At 47.8% G+C, this 10,587-nt stretch overlaps 4 protein-coding genes across 4 annotated transcripts; 2 read left to right on the top strand and 2 right to left on the bottom strand.

Annotated features, from left to right (window-relative positions):
• Nucleotides 1-291: 291 nt before the first annotated feature.
• AO090102000036 (uncharacterized protein) lies at nt 292-2,786 on the top strand (the record flags this gene model as incomplete). The annotated part of the gene is made up of 6 exons (XM_023237009.1): nt 292-514; nt 569-788; nt 843-956; nt 1,141-1,999; nt 2,052-2,157; nt 2,680-2,786. The coding sequence occupies 6 exons, from the start codon at nt 292-294 to the stop codon at nt 2,784-2,786; spliced, it is 1,629 nt and encodes a 542-aa protein (XP_023091649.1).
• Nucleotides 2,787-5,938: 3,152 nt separating this feature from the next.
• AO090102000037 (uncharacterized protein) lies at nt 5,939-6,355 on the bottom strand (the record flags this gene model as incomplete). Its single annotated transcript, XM_023237008.1, has 1 exon — nt 5,939-6,355. One exon carries the CDS (start codon nt 6,353-6,355, stop codon nt 5,939-5,941), a length of 417 nt encoding a protein of 138 aa, XP_023091650.1.
• A 227-nt stretch (nt 6,356-6,582) lies between these two features.
• Nucleotides 6,583-7,448, bottom strand: AO090102000038 (uncharacterized protein; the record flags this gene model as incomplete). Its single annotated transcript, XM_001822233.3, has 2 exons — nt 6,583-7,154; nt 7,211-7,448. 2 exons carry the CDS (start codon nt 7,446-7,448, stop codon nt 6,583-6,585), a joined length of 810 nt encoding a protein of 269 aa, XP_001822285.3.
• A 533-nt stretch (nt 7,449-7,981) lies between these two features.
• On the top strand, nt 7,982-9,376 carry AO090102000039 (uncharacterized protein; the record flags this gene model as incomplete). The annotated part of the gene is made up of 2 exons (XM_001822234.3): nt 7,982-8,986; nt 9,047-9,376. The coding sequence occupies 2 exons, from the start codon at nt 7,982-7,984 to the stop codon at nt 9,374-9,376; spliced, it is 1,335 nt and encodes a 444-aa protein (XP_001822286.1).
• Nucleotides 9,377-10,587: the final 1,211 nt, after the last annotated feature.

The following is a 10,587-nucleotide window of genomic DNA, read 5'->3' as shown; positions in this document are numbered from 1 at the left end:
CCACGCGACTGATTGGTGCCCGTCGTGTAAAATCGGTGGGATTTCATCTCGCCTGCTCGATAGCTCCTTTAAAGTACCCAGTAAGACGAAACGAAAGTTGTTATCCGAGTAGTCTCCAATAGTGTCATGGAGCTTCTATGGCCGGACTAAGGCTTAGGGCCAGGGACGCATGGCTTTTCGGCAATTGCGCCATCGAGTTAGCTTGAGCTGTTGTAATGATAAAATAACTTATGCTCCCTCTGTTCTTCGTTAGAAAGAGGTTTTGATAGACATTATTCATGTACTGCAGTTATGGTCGCCGATACAGATGCTGTGGCTCAAATCAATCCCTCTCAGGAGGGTCAGGACGGGACGGTGTCTTCTTACCTGGTTATCCCGAACGACAGCGATAGACAGCCAAATGACCATGGCCATGACGAGGAAAGTGCATTACTTTCCAGTCCGACCGCATATGACGAGCGCAAAGTGGAACTTTCGACCAGTGTCAGCACCATTGTGGCCGTCTTAATTCTCGGTTAGAGACCAGTTCGGCTGGATGAGTGGAACTCAGGCGACTGACTTGCGATAGGCGAATTTATCTCGAATGCCGATAGCACGTTGGTTATGGCTGCAACGGCAAAGGTGTCGTCTGAATTCAACAAACTTCAGGATGCCAGCTGGTTGTCGACGGGGTATACTCTTGGGGTATGTGCGGCGCAACCGATGTACGGAAAGCTGAGCGATATATACGGACGGAAAGCGCTTCTACTTGTGGCATACACTCTTTTTGGCTTGGGTTGCGTTGTCTCGTAGGTTTTGTATAATGTGGTGGTGCCCTCGTTTGCTAATCAGAGTTTATTCAGGGGCATCGGTCGGGATCTTTGGACGGTCATTATCGGTCGAGCAGTCAGTGGTATCGGAGGTGCGGGTATCATGACCCTTGGCTCCGTTATCATCACCGGTATGCGTTCAAGGAAGTATGATATAATGTTTGCGACTGACCAGCGTTGCAGATATCGTCCCCCGTCGTGAGGTTGCATCGTGGAGAGCATATATCAATATCGCAATGACTCTCGGTCGAAGTGTCGGAGGCCCTGTTGGTGGATGGCTGACGGACGCCATCGGATGGCGCTGGTACGTTCATGTGCAACATCCTTGAAGAACGTTGTTAATAATGGGACTATGCTCTCGTAATAGGCTGTTTCTTCTCCAGATCCCGTTCATCGTCCTCGGTGGTCTTCTAGTGATTGCCAAGCTAAACATCACATACCACGCCACATCGAAAGCCTCTATACGCCGCGTTGACTTCCTAGGAGCAGGACTACTTGGAGCATCCGTAGTAGCAATCATCATGCTCCTCGACCGAGGCGGCCATGCCTTCCCCTGGATCTCACTCCCTTCCTTCCTGTTAGGCGGCATCGGTATCGCATTACTTATACTCTTCGTCTGGGCTGAACGCGTCGCAGCCGAGCCCATCTTCGACCTCCGGATCCTCGCCCGACCAAACGTGGCATCCAGCTACATGGTTGGATTCCTGCAGATCACCAGCCAACTGGGCATGCTATTCTCCGTCCCACTATACTTCCAAGTTACACAACGCGCCTCCGCGACCGTCGCAGGCGGCCATCTGGTCCCAGCCGTGGTCGGAAACACGGTCGGAGGTTTATTAGCAGGCACGTTTATCCGTCGAACAGGCCGCTACAAGGCATTGTTGGTTATTGGAGGACTTGTCGCTGCAATCACGCATGTTCTCATGCTCATCCGATGGAACGGCCATACGAACTTTGGAGAATCCCTATATATCATTCCCGGAGGTATGGGTACTGGAATCGCATCGGCGTCTGCGTTCGTCGCTATGACAGCTCTACTTGAGCCTCAGGATATGGCAATGGCGACTGGTGGATACATGCTCATAGTCAGTTTTGCGATGACGACTGGTATCACCATGACGAATACGGTTCTTGGACTAGGGTTCAAGCATCAGTTAGAACAGAACCTGCACGGCAAGGGGGCGGAAAAGGTGAGAGATATTGTTGGTAATGATTGGACAGCATGTGTACTGACAATCGTAGATCATTCGTCGTGCGACGTCGGATACGAATTACATTGCCAAACTCGAGGGAAACATTTGGGAGATTGTTGTGGGCTGCTTCGTGGCTGGCTTGAAGAATACTTACGGTGAGTCCTTTTGATGATTTCGACTGGGCATGCGTATACTAATAGATGGGTAGTGATCTGTCTGGCTTTCTCGATCCTGGGCTCGGTTATTGCACTGACGATCCGTCATCATCACTTGTAGAATGGGAATTGGGTTTGAAAGTCGTCAAGCATAAACTGCGAATCGATCTTATCATGATCAGTAACCATTGAGCACCGCTACAGTCTTCTCATACATAAATATTTCACATTTACATTAGTTCCAAGGTGTTATTGCCCTATAGGATAGCTAGACGATGCTAACAAGAGAGGGCTAAGGAATGGTTCTTAATCAATCAGGGTAGCGATCCGTAGCTAAAGATCAACGCTTCGAGAATGTAAATTCGGAATATAATTAGACATATCATTTTAGTCTAGGGCTCCTAGTGCTGTCGGCCTTGTATTGGGAAAGATCGTTCGTTATATTGAATGCTCAAGACTCCCCGGGCATTCATAACAAGGTCCACTGTGGACAACCCATCATGCGTCGGCCAGATGTGCCAGGTCTATGCAACTCTTGGATGGTGAATGGCACTACAGCTTGCACTGTTCGCTATAAGCAACGCATGAGCGTGAGCCAGGGCAGCGTGCTATATCGAGAGTGGAAATAACAGTTATGTGAATAGACACTTGCCAGATTGCCAGAGGAAGACTGTGTTTCATGGGCAATTAATGCAATCAGCAGTTGTCGTGCCGAGGTAGTCGGACAGTTGGTTTCGTGCAGGCTATGTTCACTTAAGAAAATCGGCCCGTTGTAGGCTCTATATGTACCATGGATATAGTCTACTGCTATGATGAGCATGCATTATATCTCTTACACAAGGTCTCTGGGGTATGGAAATAAAGATATAATAGGGCTATTATGGAATGGATGCCATTCAGCTAAGCACAACAAGTAGAACAGCAATGCTTAATCAACAACAAGCAATACGACAAGGACGTAAGGAGAATTGACTGGTACCCACTAATAATTATGCCCCAAAGGGCGCGATATCATAGCCATCTAGCCGTTGTTCATGGTGCATGTGATTGGCAACCCAACATGGACTTTTTCACCCACTATCCCCAGTTCAACTATTGTGGGTTTTTGTTTCTTTATTAGATTTGGTCGCGTGTACTAGGGAACCCTGTTAGCGTAGGCTAATGCTACGATATTATTATTGGGTCTGTCTTAGTGGATACGACGTAACATCCTGGCCCCAGTGAATCCACAATAGGGACCAGTCGGCGCCAAATTGAGACTTGCAGCCGCACCTTCTTGCGAATGGCTTATTCTCTAAAGTACTTTAGAAAGTCCCAACCATACGGCTGATCGAGGTGATTTTGGATGCTCTTGCTATTCTGTCTGTATCGATCGCCTATATAACAAGCGTCTTTGAGCCTTCAGCGTCGTGTGCTACTTCATGTTCCGGACTGACCTTAATAATTACTCAATATTGTTTGCATTCGCTCTCTGCGAACGACCAACCACAGTATTACAGGAATCTAATCATCCAGGACAAGTAAGCCGTTGAAGTTCGGTAATCTAACATTCCAAGTGCTAACTCTGGAACCTGCAGGAAAGTACCAACTGAAACGCTCTATTACAGTGGAATACACAATGACTCCAGTGCGCACCACAACATCACACTCTCTACAAGACTCACGGCCGAAGACCAACTACGAGCGATGGCTCGAAGAAAAAGACGAACATTATCAGATTGCGGAAGATCCAGATTACCATCCGCCCATCCCCGGTATCCATGGCCAAAACCCGATATTCCATCATGTCCCCGACAACAGTCCTCCTGAAACGGTTCACTCGACGAAGCCCGATGCAACACATTTACAAACGCATGGGTTTCATGGAGAGTTTCTACACGGACTGAATGCACGACGGCCCTCCCTTCTGAACGGTGCTGCCACCGACGTTCTCCGGGAGCCATGCGTATGGCAGCTGGCATCAGTGTTCGTCGTGATTGTTGCTATTTTACACGCCGGGAAGAGTCTTCGAAAGCGACGTAATAGTGTAAGGGCCGCTTCATCACCTGCATCAACTCAGCCTATTGCTCCAGCTCTTGATGAAAAAGAACTAGTTTGAGCTGAGACATGGCGCAGACGGAGTGCGCGCCCAAGGCAAGTCGAGACTTGGGAACACGAGGATTTGACTTCTTTTCCCTCTTCTCCTTCAGTAATAATTTTTCCACTCACTGCTGGTCTAGTGTGACTTACCTCAAGTCGCGTGACTCCTGTCTCACTTACGTTACAAAGCAATGAACCCTAGAAAAAGTAATAAAAATGAGAAGATCTCTAACAGCGCTAGATAAGCTAAACGAGGAACCGGGTGTTTCTTTCATAATTCGCAACGTACGTACCCACTTTACACCCTGAACCTAGCGTGTACCGGCTAGCCTAAATCTACTCTAGTCCCAGTGAACCCTGAATGGCGCAGCAATATAATGTCTTAATATAGAAAATTAGCACGCAAAACCTCTCCACCTTGCATTTCGACGCAAACCCAATTGGCTATCCTAACGCCGAATGTAACCCTACTATGTTCAGAATATTATCGCCCGGCATCAGTGGCAGAGAAGATCCATTCCGAGTCGTGAATCTGTCACCCTAGACTCCGGCCTATGCTTAGTGACATGGAGTAATTGTGGGCACGGGTGTCGGACCCAGTGCTTGGCTTAGGGACGGGTACTCCAGAAGGACAATGCTTGACCTTTTGGCCCCATTCTGGATCAGATGCTCACTGCTTGACTAAATTCTTATCACTTGAGATTGGGTACCTGATTCGCCAGAAGTCCCACAGGGGCAGTTTTACCTATCCGTTGTATCCGGCTGTGTCTGGATTTGAAAACAACAAGTTCTACGCGGCCCTCGAGTGTTGGATAGCTTGCGGGTAGGGCAGCCAGCGACACGTGCGGGCGTTGAGAATACAATTGTGGCATAGTGAATCTGAACTCTGGGGCACAGGAATATAGAGATACAGGATACATAAGAAAGCACATGATCTCCCGGAATAAATGTGCTGTGTAAATATGCACCGATTCTATGCTCACTGTCGTGCTTAGGCGGAACTTGTAACAGATAAAGCGAGTTTTGTCCGGTACTGGGATAAGTCACATTATAGTACGTTTCTGTATAGAAGTTCCTATAGTTAACTGATACTTCGTGTCCTCGAGTGGAAAAGAAGCTCTGGCATTCGCATTCAAGCCGTGGGCATTGTGGATAGTAACAAAGCAAACAAAGAAAAGCACAGGCGCTAATATCTTTAGTTGTTTGAAGATAAGTGTCCATAATCTAATTTATTTATTCACGAGTAAGGGTTATAGACACTTAATAATTGATCTACAGTGCTTGGGCATAAATCATCGATCCTACAATAGTTATTTTAAAGGTCAGCCAATAACTCTGGCTGTACGCCAAGTCCATATCAGGGATCGCATGTATGACCTTCTTGGAAATAGAGAACCATCCTGTGGCATAGCATGCCTTCACGAACAAGGCAGTGATAATATCAATGAGATTTACTTCAACTAAAGTTAATAATACCTCAGTGTCGTTACAGGATGTGTCTGTATACTCCAAGAGATGAACAAACTCTTGCGCCAAGAAAAGCTATCCCCACAATGCAGTGTTCTGCCTAGTGCTGCCTAAAACCTAGAGATGAACTACTTCGAGACTCTAACAAGTTCACCTTGAATCCCCAAACCACTCAACACTCGACAACCAAACCTCTATCACACTGTCATATCACCCTCCTCAAACCACCATGAGCTCAACTACAACATCCGTCACCCCCTTCCTCATGTTCGAAGGCGACGCCGAAACCGCCCTGAACTTCTACGTCCAAACAATTCCAGGATCCAACATCATGTCCATTACTCGCTATGGACCGGGGGAAGCAGGCACGGAAGGGAAGGTTTCCATGGCCCGAGCGAATATAGGTGGATCGCTTGAGGTCATGGCGATTGATAGTTACGTGAAGCACGCCTTCAAGTTCACCCCTTCGCTGTCGCTGTTTGCCAACTTTACCGACGAGCATGGCGATGATGTGATCGATCGTGTTGTGGGTGCTTTGAGTGAAGGAGGCGAGGTGCTCATGCCGTTGGATAATTATGGGTTCAGTCGTCGATTTGCATGGGTGAATGATCGGTTTGGGGTGTCGTGGCAACTTAGTCTTGAATGAATGCATGAATCGATGGTGGGTTAGGTCCAATTATACAGGATGCTTGTATCTGATACTGGTGCAAGTGTGGCATGGATATACTAATGTCTGTGTGGATTAGTACTTGAGTCTATGTTGAAAGAATTCCCGCAAATTATTTTGCAAAACATAATTTATTAAGCTTGATCTAATATTAGTCATAGCTCTTCGTCAGTCCCACACTCCATCTCTTAAAAATAGTGATACAATCAACATTACGCAAGCTCATATCGAACATGGCTACTGTCTGCCTCCGTTCGGCTACTTTCACCGCACAGCTCATACACCTGCTTACCCTCGAGACACATGTCCTCTGGCACGGTCGAATTGGTGTAACTCTTGTCAGAAGCCGGTGGTGCAAAAGGCCCGCCATGAACGACAGACTCGGGCTGATTCCGTCTTCTCCGCAAAAAGAGCAGAGCCAGAATAACAGCACTGCAGAGAGGCACACCTAAACCAACACCAATCCCGATCCCGATGGCTTTACCATGCGAGGAACTTCCACTATTTGATTGTGCGGAATTTGCTGGAGAAGCGGAGGTGGTGGTATGGCTACGCGATGCATCTATCACGGTCGCAGGCTCTGTGGGTGTTGGCGTAGGAGCAAGTGTGGAACTGGAAGAAGTATCTTGGTTCCAACCGATCCAGAACCGGGCGCTCCATATACCTCCAACGGCCATGTCTTCCGGCGTACCCTGTGCGTTGACTAGTCGGAGTACGAACGGTTTCGTATCGTCTCGGGTGGGATATCCGACTCTCCATTCGTGCCATGTAGCTGCTGTGTTCACTGTACTTGTTGTCAGTATTACCCGAGTGTGATGTGTGGATACCCACTGCACTTACATGTAAGAGCGACTGGATCGTCGTAATTGGCGCCGTGGACAAGATACAGATTGGTAGTCTTGTACTTCGTTTCCCAGCTGATGTTCATGATTGACCCTTGGGTAAAGCATTGCGGCGCACCGTTTGGATAGAGGAATTTGCCATCGGGCCAGATGTCCGGTTGAGGAAGGACAACTGCAGGACATCCAGCGAGAGAGTGATGAACTAACAGGAGGGCAACGCACAACCACCAGAGCATATTGTAATACAACGGATGCACTGGAACAAGAGACTGTAGACCTGTTATACGAAGGTAGTAGGGAGATTTGGAATATGTATTTCCATTATGATCCTATGATTCACTACACCCACACATAACTTTGAGTAATCCTTCAATTTCACCAGTGGTATGGTCCATGTTTTCTAGTCTGATATGCCATGGCTACAAGGCTTAGTAAATACAAGATATGTCCAGTGAAGCCGAGAAGATCCCAATTAAGCATCACGCACGAATGCAGTGAAGCTAGGCAGGGGTCCCGACACTCCCATTGGCCCCGTTTCTGGATAGCGCCTACCGAATCCACGACCATCCTATCAAAAGCATCGAGATAGAGTTCAGGGTCCATTCACTAAAGCAACAAAGACATTGACTGGTCCCTGTGAAAAAAAGGCCCCTATAGTAACGTCAAGTCAATGTCACTTTAAAACAGTGGAGATTCCCCCCCCCCCCCCCCCCACTCCATCTATTAATCCTTCGCTCAAGAGTCTTCGTCAGCGGTCGCACTCTGAACAATGACTCTCTCTCGTTTTCGAAATGTCCCTCTGATTGTGGCCCCTTTAGTGGTATTCCTACTGTTGAATTATTTCTTCTGGTTTAGGAAAGACACCAATGACGCTGGGGAGGAGTTTCTTCAACCGCAGAATAATACCAATGTTGATCCAGGATCAAATTCATCGGGGTGCCCTAAGCTACCAGGGATACACGACGTCTTGGTGGTCCTAAAAACTGGAGCCACCGAAGCGTTAGAGAAAGTGCCAGTCCACTTCAACACCACCCTAAAATGCATTCCGAATTTTGTCCTTTTCTCCGATTTCGAAGAGCAAATTGCTGGTGTCCAAGCACTTGACGTTCTGCGTAGTGTCGACGAGGACATAAAACAAACCAAGGCCGAATTCGACCTTTACAACCGACTACGCGACGCCGGGCGCGCCGGGCTAACAGCGGAAGACATCAACGACGATCCAAGCACGCCATCGGGTAAACCCGACAATCGCGGATGGCTTTTGGACAAGTGGAAATTCCTGCCCATGATCAATGAAACGCTAAACATTCGAGCCGACGCAAAATGGTACGTGTTCATCGAGGCAGACACGTACGTGGTATGGCCAAACCTCCTGTCTTGGTTGGAGAAGTTTGATCCCAGTCAGCCATACTATATGGGATCCGGGGTGCGGATCTTGGACGTCGTTTTTGGTCATGGAGGGTCAGGACTCGTCCTATCCCAGGCGGCTATGCATAAGGTTTCCGATTATCGTGCGCCCAGAGTTAAGGAATATGACGATTTTACCGCGGGACAGTGGGCAGGCGATTGTGTCCTGGGAAAGGCATTGAAAGATGCTGGGGTCGGTCTTTTCTTCGCGAATCCGATGCTCCAAGGCGATACACCATGGACCTTTTCTCATTATGGACCGAACAATAATGACCATCATTGGTGTACCCCGGTGGTAACCTATCATCATATGACACCGGACGATATTCGAGAAACGTGGGCGTTCGAGCAGAGTTGGTGGGCGAATGTAAGTATAGGCTTGTCTAGACATAAAGCGAACTATACTTATTCGAAACTTTACTACCAGACACAAAGCCACACACTTCTGCATGCTGATGTATTCGAAGAGTTCGTCCGTCCGCAAATCGAGCAAATGAAGGAGAACTGGGACAATGCCTCATCGGATGAGAATATAGAGGGTAGTAACAGTCGAGAAGACTGTCAGGCGCAATGCGAGAAAGATCGCGAATGCCACCAGTACTCTTACGAGACCGGGAAGTGCCTCACCTCCAAGGTAGCCAGGCGAGGGAGTAGCAAAGCCGGTATAGGCTCCGGTTGGATGCCCGAAAGAATCAACAAAACAATGGAGAGCCTCGGTCATTGCCGAAATGTAAGGTGGATCACTCCAAAGTCATGATGTTCTCGGTCGGCATTTGATTGCTTTCCTATTCTGCTATTCACATTTTGGTGGATCAAATAAATCAGCAAGCTGCATCTTTCGGTCCATGTACATACATACATACATAGCTTATGAAGTTCTTAGATCCCCATCTGCAGGCGGTTGGGGGAAGATCAAGACTTATAGAGAGAAGAGCAAGAAAATTCTCGTTTGATCGTAAAGTCTCAGCCATCTTGCTGGAACAGGTCCAAAGACCTACGGGCTAAGCAGCTCAAAACGGGAATTCGAGCACGTCCGATCTGCGATAATCTCTAGCGGTCTGCGCAGTTAGGGCTGACTTCTTCCTAAGCGATCTGTCTTCGCCGAAATAGTGCATCTTATATTAATGATTGCCGGCGCATCAAGCTAGTCGAAAGCTCCAACCCTCGACCTCCTCTGGGCAAGGATTTCCATCTAGTGTAGCGTGTGAAAAGTGTCACTGTGATTATTGTTCATTATTCAATGCAGTAATGGTCTAGAATAGTTTAAAAAAGGATATATACAGATACACCATCTTTCATTATGCGCACAGGACACCACCAACGCCTTGACTTCCCAGATATCCAACCATTTATGCAACCAAGAGAGCCTCTCCAAGAGGACCCATCAAATATCCCATAAGAACCATAAAAATGAGCCCGAGCGCGGGTTTGGAAAGCTGATGAGGCGCCATTGACTGTCCGCCCTTGTCGTTGTGAAACTCGGCTACCTTTTTGACGCCGCTGTCTTCCAAGCACGAGGTGACATTGCTCTGATTACCGTAGGTGCTGCAAAGGCGAAAGCAGTTCTTCTTGTAGAGTTAGATCTGATTTGTCTCTCCGCAGCAAGCCTGCTGGGCAAGGAGGTATTTGTGATCATTTGGGAATGCAACGACGTCGGTCGAGTTCCAGAGTCCAGTTGGAGGTTTCCTGACGGTTGCAGAACACTCGCTGTTGGTCATGGTTGAGGTGTTTTGCTGTAGATTTCAGAGGGTGATGTATATTCAGGAATCGACTCAAGGAGATTTCCTGCCGTGGTTGGACGATCTTGAGCTTGATATTTAGGCCGAATATGCCTGCGGGCCGAAAGTGAGGTCTTGAGTAGGTAGAAGGCAATATGTGTTGATCAGAGAAATAGCCTCGAAACAGGAGAGATATAGCCATATTTATCTTCTTTCTATCCAGCTCAACTATTCACAATTGCTGTAAGAT

The sequence above is a fragment of the Aspergillus oryzae genome, chromosome 4 (assembly GCF_000184455.2).
Source record: "Aspergillus oryzae RIB40 DNA, chromosome 4".
Taxonomy (NCBI): domain Eukaryota; kingdom Fungi; phylum Ascomycota; class Eurotiomycetes; order Eurotiales; family Aspergillaceae; genus Aspergillus; species Aspergillus oryzae.
Note: the sequence above shows the minus strand (reverse complement) of the source record. Positions and strands in the feature narration are given on the sequence as shown.